General features: G+C 52.6%; 6 protein-coding genes across 6 annotated transcripts; 2 read left to right on the forward strand and 4 right to left on the reverse strand.

Moving 5' to 3' along the window:
* Nucleotides 1-2,870: 2,870 nt before the first annotated feature.
* On the forward strand, nt 2,871-5,829 carry ASPZODRAFT_139777 (hypothetical protein; the record flags this gene model as incomplete). The annotated part of the gene is made up of 4 exons (XM_022724593.1): nt 2,871-3,285; nt 3,400-5,033; nt 5,100-5,180; nt 5,236-5,829. 4 exons carry the CDS (start codon nt 2,871-2,873, stop codon nt 5,827-5,829), a joined length of 2,724 nt encoding a protein of 907 aa, XP_022583323.1.
* A 144-nt stretch (nt 5,830-5,973) lies between these two features.
* Nucleotides 5,974-6,988, reverse strand: ASPZODRAFT_61041 (hypothetical protein; the record flags this gene model as incomplete). Its single annotated transcript, XM_022728958.1, has 5 exons — nt 5,974-6,331; nt 6,402-6,590; nt 6,651-6,737; nt 6,797-6,868; nt 6,954-6,988. 5 exons carry the CDS (start codon nt 6,986-6,988, stop codon nt 5,974-5,976), a joined length of 741 nt encoding a protein of 246 aa, XP_022583324.1.
* Nucleotides 6,989-7,781: 793 nt separating this feature from the next.
* ASPZODRAFT_13556 (hypothetical protein) lies at nt 7,782-10,688 on the reverse strand (the record flags this gene model as incomplete). Its single annotated transcript, XM_022723834.1, has 4 exons — nt 7,782-8,675; nt 8,762-8,866; nt 8,933-10,509; nt 10,565-10,688. The coding sequence occupies 4 exons, from the start codon at nt 10,686-10,688 to the stop codon at nt 7,782-7,784; spliced, it is 2,700 nt and encodes an 899-aa protein (XP_022583325.1).
* Nucleotides 10,689-12,483: 1,795 nt separating this feature from the next.
* On the reverse strand, nt 12,484-13,956 carry ASPZODRAFT_13557 (hypothetical protein; the record flags this gene model as incomplete). Its single annotated transcript, XM_022723836.1, has 1 exon — nt 12,484-13,956. One exon carries the CDS (start codon nt 13,954-13,956, stop codon nt 12,484-12,486), a length of 1,473 nt encoding a protein of 490 aa, XP_022583326.1.
* A 1,704-nt stretch (nt 13,957-15,660) lies between these two features.
* Nucleotides 15,661-17,951, forward strand: ASPZODRAFT_129131 (hypothetical protein). Its single transcript, XM_022722198.1, has 7 exons — nt 15,661-16,120; nt 16,193-16,240; nt 16,339-16,411; nt 16,514-16,593; nt 16,666-16,998; nt 17,067-17,522; nt 17,576-17,951. The coding sequence occupies exons 1-7, from the start codon at nt 16,103-16,105 to the stop codon at nt 17,693-17,695; spliced, it is 1,128 nt and encodes a 375-aa protein (XP_022583327.1). The 5' UTR covers nt 15,661-16,102; the 3' UTR covers nt 17,696-17,951.
* ASPZODRAFT_129134 (hypothetical protein) lies at nt 17,651-19,450 on the reverse strand (the record flags this gene model as incomplete). The annotated part of the gene is made up of 2 exons (XM_022722199.1): nt 19,136-19,450; nt 17,651-19,065 (listed from the first exon to the last, which is right to left on the reverse strand). Coding segments are annotated over exons 1-2 (1,181 nt in total), but the record flags the coding sequence as incomplete, so codon positions are not given.
* Nucleotides 19,451-19,595: the final 145 nt, after the last annotated feature.

The following is a 19,595-nucleotide window of genomic DNA, read 5'->3' on the forward strand; positions in this document are numbered from 1 at the left end:
GGGGAAGGGGAAAGGATAGAAGGCCGTAAGAGGCGACGCAGAGACAGCGAGCGACAGGCGAGGAGATAGAGAAAGAGGTAGAGAGAGAAGAAAGAGAGAAAGAGAGAGATCGAGTGGAAGAGGAAGAACTGCAGATCGGCCTGGAGGCTTTTCCAGGAGAGTTTCTGGCCACACGGGCTCTGCAGATGGGAAGCTGCAGGCGGAGGAGGAATCCTACGAAGTACCGAGGTGTACTACATACTAGTTTACTAGTGTTAGTACCTAAGTAGTTAACTAGTAGTTACCAGGTACCTACTAGGTAGGTACGAAGTACCTGGTAGTGAATAGTGCAATCTGGTTGATAGTAGGTAGTTACTATGTAGTATATTATGAAATACTAGTTGTATTCTCAAGTTCATTGTTATTATTATTATGATTATTATTATTATTATTATTAGTTACTAGGTATCTAGTATGTACTCCGTAGGTAGTAAATGATTTTATTGGTATTATTTTCCCGTGTATTTATTTATTTTTATTCTTTCCACTGACAGGATTGGATGAAACGCGCTAATAGGATGGACTGTCTGCCGCAGCTAGTCCCAAAGCGGATAGCGCGTCGATCTCCCAGGCTTTCTCAAAAAAGGAAGGAAGGACTGGTGGACGTGCCTTCCTGACAGGTAGACAATTGGGCAAGAGACGGCCGAACAAGGGAAAAGAGCCTGTAGATTTCTTGAAACAACTCGGCTTTTGTCCATTGGAGAGCAGGAGAAAATCCCAGAGGCCCCTGCCTGCTCGATGCGACGCTGAGAGTCATGCACGCACCAGCCCCGCTGCTCTGAATCAACCGGCCAAAGTCTCTTGCATGCTGGCTTGCAGGAGAGAGTACGGAGTACGGAGGACCTAGGGAAGTACTAGCCATCGAGTGGAATACGAGTGTACAGAGTATACCTCACTTAGTAGGAACCTAGGTACTAACTCTCTGGAGGAACCTTCTAGTCGGTCCAGGCTTTCTGCCTCAGGCCAAAATATATCACTACGGAGTCTAACTTGACCACTCATCAAAACTAATACTGCACTAACACTAGTCATACAACAACAACTTGAGTCGCTCTACTCCGTACAAGTATCATCTTACAAGGTACTCCATACTCTTAGCGGAAAACCAGTTCCTCCAGATGAGATAGGAAGGACTAAATGCTATCCCTACGCGTACCATCTGCCCTGTACTCACTCACTCTCTCTCTCTCTCTCTCTCTCTCTCTCTGCACGGATGTTGCGCGCTGCAGTAGTCTAGCCGTCGGACTATCGGACCCATCCTTCCGGTCCCCTCCGGTTCACTGCCGCCAAGTAGGAATAGCTGCCAACTAACTAGTGACTGTTACGAATGCCCTCACTTTCCAGTGTCGAGCATCGTTCCAGCACCCACAGAGGTGGTCTGATCTGGCCTGCTTTGGCTTGTCAGGAACTTCCAATGCCTTCCAACCAGTTTCAATCGCTTGACACCCTCTCAATCGAACTGTTTAGTCTGAGACGACCCCCCCCCCCGACGCGGGTGGCCGATCGATCGATGGCCGCGACCCTGGACCCAGCCTAGGGAGCTGTCCTCTGGCCCAAAGCATTTCTAACGACGATGGCGGTAGTGAGAAGAGGAAAAAAAAAACCAGTCTTCTGCATTGATATGCATGCCTGTCTACGTGTCTTCTGCGACTCGAATGGCCATCTGCGACTAATTTTTCTCCCGTGACAGCAACTCTGTCTGCATACGTTCCGTCTCGTCCAACCGCTAGGCGCTTGATTGACCTCGACGAAACCAACCGAAAGAGAAAATAAAAATAAAAATAATAAACCATATCCAAGGGATAGGATTATACTTCAGGAGCTTCTTCAGAAATACTGACCTCTTGTGCTGGGTTTCTCCATGTTAGATGTCCTCCCGTCCATGGTCGGAACGGAACGCAGTGTGGAGTGAGTCTGGCAACAGAATGATGCTACTTGTAGTCGGATGATTTCTCCCTCCGTTTGACGTGTTACTTTATTGTGATAATGGAAATGAAAATATCTATCAGGTTAACTGTCAAGCAGACTACACTTCGGTCCGACAGCGAGAAGATACAACCGTGCGTTATTGGGGTTTGTTGTCAAGAGGACGCGATGGTGAACTACTACTACTTGTTCGTCGGAATTTTTCATCTTCGAAACAGCTCGCTGAGAGCGGGTGTGTCAACGAAAAAGAAAAAAGAAAAAGAAAAAAGATGTGCTGTGAATGGGCTCAATGATGGACTTGTTGGAGACTGAGGCCGACCCACGGTAGGCCGACCATCAGTCGCACAACTTAAGGCCACCGCCGAGTGAAGCTGCGAGCAGTTCGTCCCCTTGAGCAGAAAGGGCAGAAGAGGACGACGGTTAATGGGAATAGGATCTGGGTCGGAGTCAGTCAGTTCTGACCTGGTGATGCTGGTGATTAGATAGGGGGTGAGCGCGGACAGACAGGAATGTAGAGCAGTCCATTTCAATCAAACTCCCACTTGTTCTTCTCTTATACGCTGTGAATCAGCCTCATCCTCTCACTCTCTCACTTCTTCTCCCTTGATGCGTGTCTTGGCGCCCATCGTCGAAACGTGGTCGTGGGCACTCGTCCAGCTCCCTGTGCTGGTAAACCTTCCCCAACTTGCTTCTGCCTTCATTTTTGCCGTTCCTTTCTCTCCCCGCCCTTTTTTTTTTCCCATTCACACACCGCGTCGCGCCGTGAATAAGATTGATTCACAACCACAGAAAAAAGAGCACACACAAGAAATGGGGGGAGAAATAAAAAAATAAAAAGAAGAAGAAGAAGAAGATCATCTCCTGAAATAAAGAAGTCTGATGTCTACTCATGTCCTTGGTCACCCATGACTTCGCGGACTCCGACAGACTCCGTCGCCCATGCCGTGACCGCCATGAAACTGGAGCGCGACTCCTCCACCGACTCGGGGGGCTCTGAAGGGCATTCTGCCACGATGAACGGCCATCCAGCTTCTGATCAGCAAGGCGTGGAGAAGAAAGAAGAGTCGCCTGCTAAAGATGAGCTTCAAGACAAAGTCGGCGGCGACATCTCCGTCAAACTCGAGCCTGGTCTCCCTCCCAAGCTCGCGCGTTCGGCTTCCACCAAAGTCATCCCCAGGCCACCTGCCCTGTTCTCCCATCTGCCAGACAGCACCAAGGAGGCCCAGGCAACCTTTGATGTGATGACTGATTGTGCCTATGCAAATAAGTATATGGGGTACACTGAACATGCTATGGAATGTGACTGTGCTGAGGAGTGGGGTGAGTTTTCCTTTGTGTTTAAAAAAATTTCTTTTATTCTAGCACCATCGATCATGTCTTTTTTTTTTTTTTTTTTTTTTCTTATTTACATTTTCTCTTGCTAATATTTTATAGATACTTCTACCTCAATAAACCATGCGTGTGGTGAGGATTCGGATTGTATCAATCGTGCAACTAAGATTGAATGCGTGGGCGACTGCGGCTGTGGCCCAGGCTGTCAGAACCAGCGCTTCCAACGCCGCGAGTATGCTAGTGTCGCCGTCATCAAGACGGAGAAGAAGGGCTTCGGCCTGCGTGCAGAAACGGATCTGCGCCCCCATCAGTTCATCTTCGAGTACGTCGGCGAAGTCATTAACGAGGCCCAGTTCCGCCGGCGGATGAGGCAGTATGACGACGAGGGCATCAAGCACTTTTATTTCATGTCGCTCAGCAAGGGCGAGTTCGTGGACGCCACTCGCAAGGGCAACCTGGGCCGCTTCTGTAACCATTCCTGTAACCCCAACTGCTACGTTGACAAATGGGTGGTCGGCGAGAAGATGCGAATGGGCATCTTCGCTGAGCGCGCCATCCGTGCCGGCGAGGAGCTTGTCTTCAACTACAATGTCGACCGCTACGGCGCCGACCCCCAGCCCTGCTACTGCGGCGAGCCCAACTGCACCGGATTCATTGGCGGCCGCACTCAGACCGAGCGCGCCACCAAGCTATCCCACGCCACCATCGAGGCCTTGGGTATTGACGATGCTGACGCTTGGGACACCGCCGTTGCTCCCAAGCAGCGCGCTCCTCGTAAGCGCAAAACCGGCGAGGCCGACGAGGAGTATGTCGACAGCGTCCAGCCCCGCTCGCTTGACGAGACCGGTGTCACCAAGGTCATGGCCGCTCTCATGCAGTGCCAAGAGAAGTGGATTGCTGTCAAGCTGCTGGGCCGTATCCAGCGCTGCGACGACGAGCGGGTCCGCAACCGCGTTGTCAAGATGCATGGCTATCAGATTCTGAACTCCCAGTTGGCCCTGTGGAAGGAAGACTTCAACGTCGTGCTCCAGATCCTCGACATCCTCGAAAAATTCCCTCGCCTCACCCGCAACAAGATCATCGATTCCAAAATCGAGGCCACCATCGAACCCTTGAAGACCTGCGGCGATGAACGTGTCCAGACCAAGGCCTCCGCCCTACTTGACGTCTGGGCCACCCTCGAGGTCGGGTACCGTATCCCGCGCATGAAACGCGACCCAACCACAACCACCATCAATCAATTTGAACGGCGCGAATCGCGCAACGACCGGGCTCGGTCGCGGTCGAAATCGAAATCCAGGTCTCGGTCGAGATCCAGATCGATAGATGCACCTCGTGGCCCAGCGGCTCAATCTCGTGGCGCCAATGGCAGTGGGAGCCAACGCAACCGCAATGGGCCCCGGGCTTTCCGCCGCCAGTTTAGACCTCTCCCGGCAGGATGGTTTGCAGCTGAAGACAACGGCCGCACATACTACTATTCGGCGCGTGGGGACACAACCTGGCGCCGGCCAACGAAACCCGCTCCGCAGCCGCCCAGTGTGGCCGAGACCCGGAACAAGGCGCTGCAGGACATCATTGACGGGATCGTGAATGCCAAGGAGGAGACGCCCAAGGAGAAACAGCCGACCCCGGGCACGCCCCAGGCGGCCAAGCCGGTTGAACCCCCTACTGAAGTCAAGGAGGCGAAATGGAAGAGCTACCCCGAGGACAGGCAGAAAAAGCTCTACGAGAACACAGTATGTTTTCCTTCCTTTTTTTTTTGACAAATTCGCGATGGATCCCCCCCCTAACTGACTGTCTAGCTCTACCCTCATATCAAGTACGTCGTGGACAAGTTTAAGCATAAACTGCCCAAGGACGATTTGAAGCGCTACGCAAAGGAGGTATGCATTCACCTTTCGGCCTGAAAAAAAAAGAAGCTACTGACGATGACAATAGATTGCCAAAAAACTGGTCAACTCCGACTTCAAAAACAATCGCATCGAAAACCTCCATCAAATTAGCGAGAAACAACAGAAAAAAGTCAAGCAATTCTGCAAGGAGTACTTTGACAAAGCTGTTGTCAAACACCGCGAGTATGAGAAGAAAAAGGCCGCCCGTGGTGAACTGGTGGATGCCGATGAAGAAGAGACAAAGACTCCTGAAGAGGATGTTCAGTTGAAGATCTCGGACGACGAGGGCGACGGCGAGGGCGAGGGCGAGGGCGACTGTGACGGCTCGCTGAAGCGCAAGCGCGAATTGCGAGAGGTCGGATCGCCTGCCAAACGTCAGAAATCGTTCACTCCCCCACGGCTCGACGACAAGATGAATGGTATCAAGGTCAACGGTGTCGAGGATAGTGTTCACTCCAACGTCAAGGCTAACGTCGACATCGACGGTGCCAACGATATCCCAACCCCCCCTCCTCCGCCGCCTCCTCCCCCTCCCCCTCCGCCGACTGCTCCGGTGGAGAGTGACGAGGAGTACGAGAGCGATTTGGACGGGATGGATCTGGTGACTATTCCGTCGCACCCGCGTGTGATGAACGAGTGAAGCTGCATTTCATGACTCATGGAAATTGATGGCATCTACGATGTCTATACCCTGTATTAATAGAAGTTAATTCAACACTGCAGTAGAAGCAGCAGTAGTAATTTTGAAGTAGTATTGAAAGTAGTCAGTGTAATGGAAAGCTATCTAGTAGAAACTCTCGACGATACTCTCCTTGTTAACACCCTCGCCGAGGCCTCTAGGCCGCATCTCACCCAGTCTGAATACACTCTCGACAACACTCAACTCGGTGGCCGTGGTGTCCAGCCCCGTCACAGCCAACCAGTCGTTGACGACCATTCCCGCGCCGACGACGGGACTGCCGCGATTGACACTCCCCGCGACAAGAGGCACCTGCAGCAGCGAGGAGAGCTCGTCCTGGTCGCGGATCGACGTCTTGGGATGCACGATCCCGCCTTGGTTCGAGAGAGCCATGTACGAGCCTGTCAGGACGTTGTCTGCAATGGTTTGTCGGAAGACCTCCACGCCGAGAACATCGGCAATACTAACCTTATTAGCTGAAAACAAAAGAAGAAGAAGAAGAAGAAGAAGAAGAAGGAGAGGTTGGGGAATACATTTCCTCCGTTTCCCGCTCTAGATCAGGATGCACAAGAGCAACATGATCGTTACAGCAAATCACATTCCCCAGTGCGGACAGCCGTTCCTCGATACGCTGGATCTTCACCGCGTCCGGAAGGGTATTTCGTAGATGCTGCAGTTCCTGGTCTGTCGTCGTCGTGGGGACGAGAAGGCCTTTCCGGTTTCTACCTCGGTCAGATCTGTGCCTCGAGCATCGCAATTTTCTTCATGTTATGTATAGCTACCCTGCCGTTAACCGTCCCACAATTCTAGTCCCGGCAATCGTCGCATGGCAAATGGGAATGACATCCTGCAGTTCCGCCTCGAAGACACTGAAGGACGTTAAGAAAAGAAATCGGAATCGGAATCAGAACAGAGATTTCAAGCACACCTGTAGAAATTCTCCGACGCCCCGATGGCAACAATCGCGTACGAGTTCGTCAGGCGCGCAAAGACACCGACCCTATCAGGATGAACAGTCAGTTATCATTATTCCCTGCTCTTCGTGTTTTTTTTTTTTTTTTTTTCTGTTTTTTTCGGCGTCTCACTCGTTGGAGTTCTCAAACTGCGCGCGCACAGCCATGACTGTCTTTCTTTCTCTGGTCTCTCTGCTCTTGACAGGATCGGGGTCCACAGAAACGAGTAAAGGTACAGAGTACACAAACTGTACAGATGGGTTCCAAAAAGAGAGGGAATCGATGAAAAATATCGAATTCTCTCGAGTTGAAGTGACGTCGGCGGACGAAAAAAGCAAAGTGGGGGAGAAAAAGTGGGAGAACGTCGGGAAGTTTTGCAGGTGAAAACTTTTGGACTTGATAATAGCGAAAATTAAAAATTAAATAAAATAAATCAAAATCAAAATCAAACAATCTAATAATAAATAATCTACAAGACAATCTTCTATAATACTCTTAAACATATATGTACTATACACTCCTACCCCTCGACTCATCACGACTCATAGTGATTCATGGTGGGGCATCACGAGTCGAGTCATAAGAAGGACAACAATAATACGACCCATGACGAATCTATGTAGTACCACATCCGTTGACTCTAGAGTAAATCATATTGACTGGAATCATGTCATAGCTAGTGTACAATTATGATACAATCGCGGCCACACCTGAAGCCGGCCTGATATCAGAATGCGCCAGAAGAGGAGAAAGAAGATGGACAAAAGAGAACAACTAGAAAAATAAAAATAAAACAGGGAAAAGAAGACAGACAGAAAAGAAACAAAGGAACGCTAAAAGAAAGAAACAAAGATTCATTATTCATAGATGCCGGGCCACAGCCTGCCGTCCCCCCCCCCCCGTGTCGTATCATGGCCGCAGATGTATCATCCATCCGCGGGCTCCTCCCCTCCGCTCAACTCACTGGTATGGGTTGCGAGGAGGAGCAGGAGGAGGAGGAGGAGGAGGAGGAGGAGGAGCCGCGTAGGGATGATACATCTGCGGCGGGGGCGGCGGCGGGCCTCCAGGCAGGTAGCCCGGCATCGGCGGCCGCTGGAAGTTCGACCCCGGCGGCGGGGGCAGCTGGGGGGGGCCGTTAAACCCCCCGAAGGGATCCAGCCGCCCCGGCTTGTCGGTGATGGGGGGCAGGGGCTGACCGGCTGGAAGGAGACGCCGGTGCTGTTGCTGTTGCCCCTGCCCCCCTTGTTGTGGTCCCCCCGGGGCCGGGCGGGGGAGAAGAAATGAGCGAGGGTCGGTTGGCCCCGGGGGGATCAGCGGGGACGACACCTGCTGCTGCTGCGGTTGTTGCTGAGGTGCCGGTTGGGGCAGAATGGTGCGATGGGTAGCACCACCAGCAGCAGCAGCAGGTGTCGTCATCACAGGTGGTAGGCCGGGGGGGGGAGGAGCATTGCTCGACTCCCCCCCCATGGCCAGGTCGGCCAGGACGTTTAACGCCGCTGTGTCGGGCACCTGGTCCAGCGCGCTCATGGCCTCGAGCAGCAGGTTGATTGCTGCCGAGGCCATGGCTGGACGGTCGGAGATGGGGGCCACCACGGAGGCGGAGGCGGAGGCGAAGGTTGAGGCGGGGGCAGAGGCAGAGGCGGCATCCCCCTCTTGGCTCATCTCCTTCATCTGCGGGTTGAGATCACCGCCGAGCTTGGCGCGTTGGACGAAGTCTTCCCAGCCGGTCTTGGCACGCTCGTGGGCGGCCGCGCCAGGGAGGGCACGTACAAAGGAAGAGTTGTAACCACGGACAAACTCCTTCCTCAGATGGGAGAAGATACCGCGTTCAACTTCGGAGTCGGATTCGTCGGTCTGACGGGTCAGTGAGTTGGTTATATCAAAAAAGGGAGAGAGAGAGAGAGAGAGAGAGAGAGAGAGAGAGAGAGAGAGAAAGGTACCTCTGTGTGTTCATCGTCTTCTGCAGCTTGACGGCCTCCAACAAATGCCATGTAATCTCCTTGAGCCGCGAGCAGGTGTTCCTGGTGAATATGCTGGGCCACATCCTAAGAAAGGAAAGTTAGTAGATGATCAAAAGTTGGGACATGTTAGGGGGAGAGGACAAAGCTTACCCTGAAATGCTGTTGAATCTCCGCCGTATATGCTTGGTACAGTCGATTCTCCTGCTCAACCTTGAGCTCGTATTCGTGACGCAGGGCGTTTTCTTTGGCTCGAAGGTGTTCTCTGAGGGCCTGGTTCACCTCGTCGTACTCCGGGACGTTCTTGTGGGCGTTCTTATCTCGAGCAAGGCGCCGGTGCGAATGCGTGGCCAGAACGCTGAGAGCGAGCCGCTGGGCCGCGGCGACCTTCTTGAACGTCTTGTCCAGTTCACGCTGCCGTTCGCGGAGCTTCTGGGCAAGAGCCGTGTTGGCCGGGTTCAATGCAGGGTCTATTTCGATCACCTCGCTTGATTCCCGCGTTGCCGCACCCCCGCGAGCACGACCGCCCCGGCCCCGGCCCCGGGCACCACCCCGGTTGCGGCCGCCTCGGCCTCGAGCTCGGGTGACGCGACCACCACGGCCTCTGCCACGGCCTCGAGCAGTCGCAGCGGCGATGGCCAAGACATCTTCGGTGGTGGAAATCTCGACGTCTTCCGTTGCGGTGCGTGATTCGCTTGGAACGGTGGATTCGCCGGCCACCTCGGCCACAGACTCTGAGGGAACGCTGCCACTGCCGTTTGGGAGGAGATGGTGCGACCGTGGCTCGGGGAGATCTTCTTTTTCTTCTTCAGACTTTGGTTCGGGTTCGGTGAAATCAGGATCTGCGTCGTCCATGGCGATGTCGCCGTCGCGATCTGTCGGTCTAACGTCGTCGTCGGTCGTCTCTTCGTTCTTCTCCGCAGTGGTACTCTGTTCAGCGTTTCGAGCATGAACGTCGTCTCCTTTGGGTACTGAGGCTTCACCTCTGGCAGGTCCTGGTTCGACGACGGATTCAACAGGTGCAATCGGTACAGTCTCGCTGGTGTTGGTCGGGGTAGTAGAGTGTTGTTGGGTGCGATTCTCGTTGGCAGCTTGGGACACGGGTGCTTCCTCGGTCGGTTCAGCATGAGAGCTTTGAGATTGTTGAGGCTGGAGTAGCTCTTCTGCGATTTCTGGGGCTTCATCGATAACGCTGTCATTCTGCTGAATGACTGGCTGCTGTGCCCGTCTATTGTTTCGTGATCTGGGATTCTTTTGGGGACTTCTCCGAGAGAGATTCAAGTCGATAGTCTCGTCTGCATCAGCGCCAAGGGGTTGGCCGTTCAGCCTCCTGGACTTTCTGACAGTCCGAGGTGACTCGTCGGGCATAACGGTTCGTCTGACACGCTTCGGCCGAGGAGTGTCGATCTCTGGCTCTGCTTCGGCCTCGGGCTGGGACTGGTGCTCTTGAGCTGGTTCTGAAGCTCTGGCTGCTTCCGCTTCCTGTACTTCGGCCTGTGCCTCTGTGGCGGCCTGTGATGCAAGAGAGAGAGGAGGGGAAGCCTGAGTGGCCTGAGTCATCTGAGGAGCCTGAGGAGCCTGAGAGGTCTGGGGATTCTGTTGACTCATGTCCAGCAGAACACGACCGCCAGCTCTGAGAATGACGATACGGCTCCGGCGGCCATTACGCATCACCGTGGAGCGTGTCCCGAGACGCGTGACTCTGGGATTGGCAACATCATTTGAGGCGTCTGTGAAGGGTCAGCAAAGGACACAAGAGAGAGAGAGAGAGAGAGATATACGTACCAGGAGCATCTTGTGCATCCTGCGAGGTCTGAGTGGATTGTGAAGCTTCTGCAGACGCAGGGTTTGAGGTCTTGGGAGCCGCAGGCTCTCTGGTAGCTGCCAACTTGCGTTTGACACCCGCCATGGCTAGGTATCGAATGAGTACGTGATATGATAAAGAAAGAGTAAAAGAGTAGTGGATAGAACAGTAGAGGGAATAGTAGATGGAACAGTGATGGAGCAGGGATGGAACGGTGATGGGATAGAGAAAAGCTCTTGGTAGAGATAGAGAGAAGGAGAAGAGTAGGAGAGAGAGAATGTGGGAAGAGAAAGGGAAGAAATATGAAGAAGAAATAAGCGACGGGTGGCAGGGAGGGGAGATTCGAAGTGAGAGAAGTGAGTGAATGGCGATGATGCAGACACTGCAGTGGGGCAACAGTGAGAGCAAGGTGAGAGAAACAGTGACTGGAAGGAAGGAAAATCCAAAGGTTTAGATATTGAATGAGAGATCGAGCCCCGAGGAACCCCGATCCTACTGTTTCAAAGACAATAGCAGGGCGTGTCTGGCGTCCTGGTCAATTGTCCCTGGGATGGAGAGGTTTTGCACTCGGCTTTCCCAGTAGAGACGATCTCCACGACGAATACAGGACAACGAATCCAGAAAAAACAAAGCAATAAATCAGGAATACTAGAGGAAAGAAACAGGGAAATATCTCTAGAAGAGGGGATATAAAAATCAAGAGCCAGAGTGAGAGAGAAAATGCGCAGCGCTTAGTTGGGTTGGATGGGGAGAGCCAGTCCATCCAGGGGGGAGGAGATGAGAACCACAATCGCGTACAAATCAATCGAAATGAAAGAAGAAGAGAAAAAAACGAAGGCTTTTGAGTGAATATGCTTTTTTTTTTTTTTTTTCTTTAAGAAAAACATTTGAATACTTACCTAGATGTGAGAGTTGATCGAAGAGACGCGGCGATCGAGGGCAGTCAGTAAGTGGAGAAGAATGTGTAGCTAATTGGTAGGAGGTAGTGAAGGATGATGGCTTCAAATGACAAGTGAAGACTAGAAAAATCACAAGAAGATAAAAAAAGAAAACAAAAAAGAAGGAATATGGAAAAGGAGTAGAGATCAATGAAGATGATGGTCGAGGGAAGATGGATTGATTCTTTCGTGGCTGTCCAGACAGTGCTGGTGCTGCGTCTTGCGCCCAAGCCCATGCAAGCACCTCGCTGGTAAGACCGCAGGCCTCGAGAAGGAAAAAGAAATTGACTAGCTGTTTCCTGGAGAGGATTCCTCTGGTCAACGAACCTCTAGGAAGTCATACCTGGTCGCTGAGACAGGGTGAGCACTGAGGCATGTAGACGGACGTTGGTTAGTTGAAGTCCTGTACTCCTACTTAAACTATTTACTGGAAAATTGTTAGCCTCACGGGCCGCTAGTGCTTAGTCGTCCTAGTAAGTATAGTTCATATATAGTTAAATTGTAACTATAGTATGACTATTAAGTATTATTTATTTATATAAATTATCATTATATTATCAGTTTACTTATTATATTTCTTAGTGTGCTTATTTTATATATGTATATCAAGCTAATTGTAGTAGAGTTATTTGTCTGTTCCATGGACAATAATAGAAGGATTAACTATAGGCAAATTTTACCTCAGATACCGGTATAGATAGTATGTACCTAAATATGTACTAACTATTATTATTCAATAAGACTTACGTATAGATATTGATATTGCCACTAACTGACGTACTATTTATTTATTTAGTGAAACCCCCGAGAATGGGCATCGACGTATGTACTCTATTTACACATATACACCGGATCATAACATCATATCCTCGACAACAAATGGACAAAAGAAGGGAACGAGAGAAAAAAAAAAAAAAGAGAGAAAACGAAAGAAAGAAAGAAAGAATATCAACTCAATGTACCTAGCTCTCCTCCGGCGATTCGTCCAGATTATACCGCTTCTCGTACCGTAGCAGGCTGCGACGTACATCCGCCGCAAGCACAATCCCAGGAAACAGGCCATTATTATTGTCGTGATTAGGATTATTATTATGATGATGATGATGAGTTCTGGTTGTGTCGTTGAGTCGACTTCTCCGCTCTCCGCGCTCGCTCACCGTCTCGCTGCGTTCCAGCAGCGACGTCCGCGAGCGCGTCGCGTTTGCCCGCAGAGACGTGTTCGACCGCATCTTGCGTGCGCTTTTCACCGTCACCGTCTGGCCCGCCGTCGGGGCCGCCGTCACCACCGTCCCCGGCAGGGCCGTCGGCGGCGTCGGGCTGCCGCTGCGGAACAACGGGTGGATGTTGCGTTCGTCCGGTATAAAGGCTGGCACGGCTCGCAGCGTCCGGGGGGAATCGGGCTCGCTGGACACCGTGATCGTCGGAGACGGCAGTGCCGGCGAGATCAGCGTGTCCAGCGACCGTTTGATCTGCGATGCACTCCGGTGTAGTCGCCGCCCCAGCCCGCGATCCTCGAGCACGAGGGGCCGAGGTCGGTCGAGTAGTGAGGGAGCCGGATCATCCACGCTGGGTTCGGAGACAAGAGTCGGGCCCGGTCCGTCTGTAGATGCTGGGGTGACTTCTGTTGAAGTGGCTGCTGGGGTGGCCGCTAACTCGGATTCCGGAGCATGGGTTACCGGAGGACTTTCCAACGGGGGGGATTCCTGTGTCGGTTGGGACTCGATGGAACTGCGCTTCGAGTCTCGCCGAAATAGCGTCAGCCCCGAGTACCGTTTGGAAAAGCGCGAGCCGGACCGGGACAGGTTCGAGTCCACGGGCGTCAGCCGGTCTTTCGGAGAGTTCGACATGGAGTACCGTTGCGACTCGTAGGTGGAGGAGGACGGTAAGGACGAGGAAGGTTTGCGTCGGAGATCACTGTTGTGTGACCCCAGCTCGCCCTCGGGCGAGAAGGGGCGAGGCCAGTCGTCACTGTAGTGGCGCGGTTCCTCCAAAGACGGTACCAAAGCGCCACAGAACAATCCCTGGAAGAACACGGAGACCGACCACGCAACGTTCCGAGCCATAGAGAGTGGGTTCGGTCCCGGTGAGGCCTCCGCCGCAGACGCCGTGGTGAGATCCCGGGCCATGGTTCCGTTTGCCAACGCGGCCACGAAGAGCAGGTACGCGGTACCCAGGTAATAAACGTTTGTCTTCCACGCTCTCCGCTGCGGGGGGTCGGACTTCTTGAAGCGGTCTCCGAGGAAGATCAGAATCAGTGCTAGGAGAACGATACAGCCGAGTGCACTGAGGGCGATGGCTGCCGAGTCGATTAGTCGAGTACTGGATGACGAACACTGGTTGGATGAGGAACAAATGGCGCTAAGAACAAGGGAAACAGAGCTGAAGACAGCAGCAGCGGTTCCGAGATAATATAGCAGGTTTGGGGATAATGACATATTGAAAAGAAGGGAAAGCCGGCTGATCGATAGAATGAGGTTCGCAGGAGGGGGGAGGTGCATGCATGTGTGGATGTACAAACACGAGAACGAGGGATCGTCCCTCTCACCAGTAGTCAATATTAGGCTATCATTGACGGAGAGAAAGACGTTCAAATGAAGCCAGAAAGGCGAGTGAAGGAGAGAGAGGCAAGTAACGCCGCCGTGAGATGCTTGCGAAGGAACAGAATATCTTGTCACCTATGCCACAGGGCGGACGGGATAAATATGAGCAAAAAAAACCCTGGGCCCCCAGTTGGCCAATGTGCAAGCGGGGGAAGCGAACACAATGCTGGGATTGTTCAATAGTATTCATAGACCATGGATCTCGAGACACCAATCGTGCCGCATGAAATGACGGCGACTGTGCCGCTGGGGCGCTGATTATCCTTCCGATTGACATCCATGCGGCGCGGACCGCTCTACGGCATGAGCTTCGGGTACACCACGGCTCATGGACCGTGAGGGAGAGAGAGGGAGAGAGAGAGAGCGCGCGCGCGAGTGGAGGCTGTTCCTGCAGCGGATATCCTTCCGTCTTCCTAGATCGGATCGACCAAAGAACGGCCTCGATCTCCAGCAACTGATCCAATTGAGGGCTGTGGCATTATTCAGGGGCATTATCAGCTACTGCAAGGATATTGCATCAGAACTATCATCAATACCCCGTCTGGAGTATGGAGTACTCCGTATCAGCTGGGCCTGTTGTGGTTCCTGGTAATCCAAATAGCGGCTGCCTGGTCCATAGTTCCTTGATGCGAAACAAGCCGATTCTAAACCAATTCCAGTCGGGATTCGTTAGAATAAGCCACCAGGGCCATTTGTGTATATGGCTATGGTCGAGAAGAAGGAATGGATATCCCCATGACGGTATAGCGCTGAGGGTTAAGCTCGAGCGGTTGATGGTTAGCTCGGAGATCGCGTCGCCAACAGTCCGGGACGGCCCTGGCTGATCACCGGCGCCTCCTAACCCTGAGAGATCGTCAAGCGGCGAACGAAAGTACCGAGCTAGGAGGTGACATATCGAATGGCAAAGTGTGAGGAAACTCTAAAAATTCACCGTCTCTTGTTCCTTCCCCGCCCCCTTGTTTGGGCTCTATTGTTCGTGATTGGAAGGACAGGGACGGCAATCCAGGAAATCGGGATTCTCCAAGCCATCCGTGCATCAGGTCCAGTCAGTGCGCCAAAAACCGGTTGTCATTTTTGGATCAGTGGACCTCGATGGCGATAACTATGCAATGTGTGACACATCAACAATGAGACGTGTAGAGACGGCTGGTTGAATCCGTTCTGAAGACCTTGCGACGTCGAATTCGATCTCTCCTAGAAATTGACTCTGACAAATAATACATCTCAGCCGCCCTTCGCTCAGAATGAACGGAATGGTGAAAGAAGCAGGAGTACGACGTAGGTCAATATCTGTGTGGCACCCGGGGGGGGGGAGCTCGGCAGCTCGGGACCCCTGTCAATGACCTTTGTCTGCTTCGACCCTTTCGGTGTCTCCAGACGATCAGTATGCCCTGTCAGACGCGCGGAGTCGCCGCAGAATCTACACTGCCACCGGCCCACTGACCATGGATCCATCCGGAGCGATCTCTGTGGAATCGAGACAAATTCCCAGAGCCGTGCCGAGTATCACCGCTACTTTCGAAGTATCAGGTCGCGCCTTGCCGAGGTTCGTATCCCGTCAGATGCGTGCTGGCCCGGAAACCAGACTCTGCCGTGGTACGGAAGTACCATTGTCGACCCTAAAGCTCCTCAAGTATGGGATATTAAAGCATTCTGTGCTCCGGGAGAACAATGGACGTCGTTGTTGCTGGGATGAAGGAACCCTGGCACCTGACCAGGATGGTGTGGCTAGTGTAATGCTGACTTAGCGAGGGGTGTGGCTGCTGATGGCTGGACAGGCAGCCACCGCCTCCAGCTGCTCCTCCACCTTCTTTCGCTTTCATCATCGATCCATTCTGCACTGCTGTGTGGTGTCGTAACGAAGCTCGTCTAGCATCTACCGGGGCTTACTTCTACTCTACCGTCGTTCTGTCTGATCAGGAGCATCGTGTTTCTATTCCCCAACTCCCTCTAGTCTTCCGTCGTCCAGAAGTGGCGCAAGATGAAGCTCACTTTCAAGGTACGTCAGCCCTTTCGCCGCCTGTCAACTCGTCGTCCGTCGAATCTAACGTGCTTTCATCGCCTGCTGTAGGATCTGAAACAGCAGAAGTTCGTAATTGAAGCCGAACCTTCAGAGACTGTACGTTGTGCGCCTTTCCCCCCCCCCCTCTCTGCCGTTGGACGCTTGCTTGCTTTTGTTTGGCAGGTGCGGGGCTAATATGAAATCTTCCTCTACAGGTTGGACAGGTGAAAGAGAAGATCTCGAAAGAAAAGCAATGGGATGCTGCTCAGTTAAAGCTGATATATTCTGGTCGGTCTTTGGCTCTTCTTCCCTCGTTTTCAGAGATGTTTTGGCAAGCGGGTGCCCCTCATTTTGCGGACGCTGACAACAATCCTTTTTCTATTTACACAGGCAAAATATTACAAGATGACAAGACTATCGAGTCATACGGCATTGAAGAGAAGGGCTTCATAGTGTGCATGGTCTCGAAGGTATGTTGATTGGGTTTTTCTAAGCCATGTTTTTCTTTGTGGTCCAGATGCTAATCTGCCTGGCTCTTCTAGCCTAAGGCTGGCTCCTCCTCCGCCACTCCTTCACAAGCCCCATCCACGCCCTCCAGAGCTGCTGCATCGACTCCCGCCGCTCCTGCAGCCCCGGCTCATACTACAAGCGCCGCTGCCCCGGCGGTACCGGCAACACCTTCCCCAGCGGCCCCTGGCGCCACCCCGGCGGCCGAGAGCGGACCTGCCTTTAGCAATCCTTCGGCGTTGGCTATGGGCACCGACAATCCCGTGATTGCCCAGATGGAGTCGATGGGATTTGCCAGGCCGGATATCGAGCGTGCCATGAGAGCGGCCTTTTTCAACCCTGACCGTGCCATCGAGTACCTTCTGACTGTATGTATTCCAGTGATACAGACGGACTACCCTGGGAACCGCATGTATCTAATATCTATTTTGTTTAGGGAATCCCCGAGAATATTCAGCAGGAGCAACGTGGTGCTCCGGCCGCCGGCACTCCCCCGCCTGCTGCCACCGGTGCTGGAGGGCCCGCTGCCCCCGCTGGTGTTGATGAGCCCTTCAATATGTTTGAGGCTGCTGCTCAAGCCGGTGATGGTGGAGCTCGAGGTGGAGCTCGTTCTGGCGCAGCGGCCGGTGGCGAGGCACTCTCCAACCTGGACTTCCTGCGTAACAACCCTCATTTCCAGCAACTCCGCCAGCTGGTGCAACAACAGCCGCAGATGCTGGAGCCGATTCTGCAACAAGTTGCTGCCGGTAACCCCCAGATCGCCCAGATCATCGGCCAAAATCAGGAGCAGTTTTTGCAATTGCTCAGCGAGGACATCGATGACGATTCCCTGCTCCCGCCTGGTACTCAGGCCATCAGTGTTACGGAGGAAGAACGGGATGCGATTGAACGGGTACGTAATTGTTTGTCATGTATGTTCTCCGCGTAACTGACTGGCCTTCCTAGCTCTGCCGCCTTGGCTTCCCTCGTGACTCGGTCATTCAGGCCTACTTCGCGTGCGACAAGAACGAGGAGCTTGCAGCCAACTTTCTGTTCGAACAGCCGGATGAAAATGACGAACAGTGATTGGAAAGGAGATGTCATTCCACGTTCACAATCGATTATGATTGGTAGTTCAATTGGTGGAAACTCATGATGTATTGCTGTGGCACAGCTTTTTTCAAATTGATGAATGAAGATATCCTCATAGTTGCAACCTTTCCCTGCTTGTGCTTTTTTTCTCTCTTCAAAACGATCTTATTTCTGTGTATCGATTTATTGCGGTTTGTTCAACTGTTCTATCTCATCTATACACTTAGCAGAGCTTCCAACTCAATTACAGCTTTTGAATACGTAATCGACATATCTATAACTATAAAAGTAACCATTATATACCCAAGTAACCTGAAATCTACATCCGAAGATATCCATGTTTGTGCTAATCACACCCCGATCTCTGCACAGCCCAAACGTCTAGTCCGCGTCTTCCGACCACCCTGGTGATGGTGGCGATGACCCCATCAGATCCAAAGTCCAGGTCGTCCAGATTGATGTGATTCCTATATGACCATACAGCATCCAGTTCAAAGGGCGCTGCTGGGGTTCCTCCAGAATCCAAGTCAGAGGGCGAGGAGGCAGTATACAGATCGAGGAAGGTATTTGAGTGTGGAGCAACCAGAAACACCAACTGCGTAGGAGGAGTGACAGAGCCCTCTGCTGTACAGGCTGGGACGGCCTTGTCCAGCTCCTGGATCATCTCCGCGCCGGAGATCCCCATGAGATCTCGGGTTTGAATGTCCAGAGGCAATGGGTATTGGTTATCTCCGAGTAACCAGAGAGGAGGGGAATAGGTCTTCCACCAAAACACCGTCGCTGTCACCGCTGTGTCGGCTGGTAACTGAGTTTGAAGACTTGTCGCTCTGGCGGCGACGACGGAAGGCATGGCGAGCTGTGTGGGCACAACGCCGCCTTGGTGGTACACGCCCATGAGGAAACCGAAAGCGGCGTTAAACACCACCCAAGAAATAAGCACGATGCGGGATCGGCGGATGCGGATGCAGCTCAGGAAAAGGGGCACGCAGGGAATCAAGAACCGGGGCTCTTGATGCGGGAATATAGACAGCATGGCAGTCGCGGAGACGGCGGAAACAAACCCTATGTTCCGCAGCCACGACGTAAGGTTCGATCGACTGAAAAGCGCCAGAACAATCAAGACATATGCCGGCCCGAGGAGTTGGGGGAGGTTGGCAAGAACATGCTGGTAGCGAGGGTGGATGCCGTGAAGGGCCAGATTAGAAGTATTAGAGTTATACAGAAGGTTGTTCAGGGGGGTGATGATTGGTGCACGAAACACCTCCGCCAACGAGGCCGACGGGTTGTAGAAGGTGGTGTCGACTAGGACAGCGATGGAAGCGAAAACAATTCCAAAACCAACGAATGAAAAGAAGGACACTGGCCTAGTGTTGCGTCAGTCAATGGGGTTTATCTAAAGATAAAGAGTAACCAAATTATCAAACGAGTACTTACCTGCGCCAGAAATGAGGAAGCAGCTGCAAGCCAGGGACCAAAAGAAAGGCCGGAAATGTGATGCGGTTAAAGACACCGGTGACGGCAACAAATGACAGTACGCCAGAGGCGAAGAAGGAAGAGTGTCGCTGCGAGCAGACACGGTTAGCCGAACGAGACGGGTTCATCTCATTATGAGAGGGTCATGCACACCTCGCTCTCAACAATCCGTTGGATGAGCACCAGACCCCAGAGCACAAGAAGGGTCTCGAGCGAGTTGGAGAAGGTGTGTGTCTGGTATGTCCATGTGACATATGACGAGGCGACCAAAACGACGGTCTCCAGACGATGGCGCAGCGTCGGAACCAGCTCATAGATCGCCCAGTCCTCTAGCACAAAGCTCAGCAGGAAGAAGGCCCCGCGCAAGGCATAATACACGAGTTCTGGCGGGGGGGTCTCTGTGCCAGCTTCGGCGTAAAAC

Source organism: Penicilliopsis zonata (assembly GCF_001890105.1).
Source record: "Penicilliopsis zonata CBS 506.65 unplaced genomic scaffold ASPZOscaffold_3, whole genome shotgun sequence".
Classification (NCBI taxonomy): domain Eukaryota; kingdom Fungi; phylum Ascomycota; class Eurotiomycetes; order Eurotiales; family Aspergillaceae; genus Penicilliopsis; species Penicilliopsis zonata.

Excerpts from the sequence above, each read along its gene's own strand:
- ASPZODRAFT_129131 (XM_022722198.1), top strand. Across the intron at positions 16,241-16,338 it reads AAGCCGAACCTTCAGAGACT|GTTGGACAGGTGAAAGAGAA; the intron begins GTACGTTGTGCG and ends CTTCCTCTACAG. Across the intron at positions 17,523-17,575 it reads AACGGGATGCGATTGAACGG|CTCTGCCGCCTTGGCTTCCC; the intron begins GTACGTAATTGT and ends TGGCCTTCCTAG.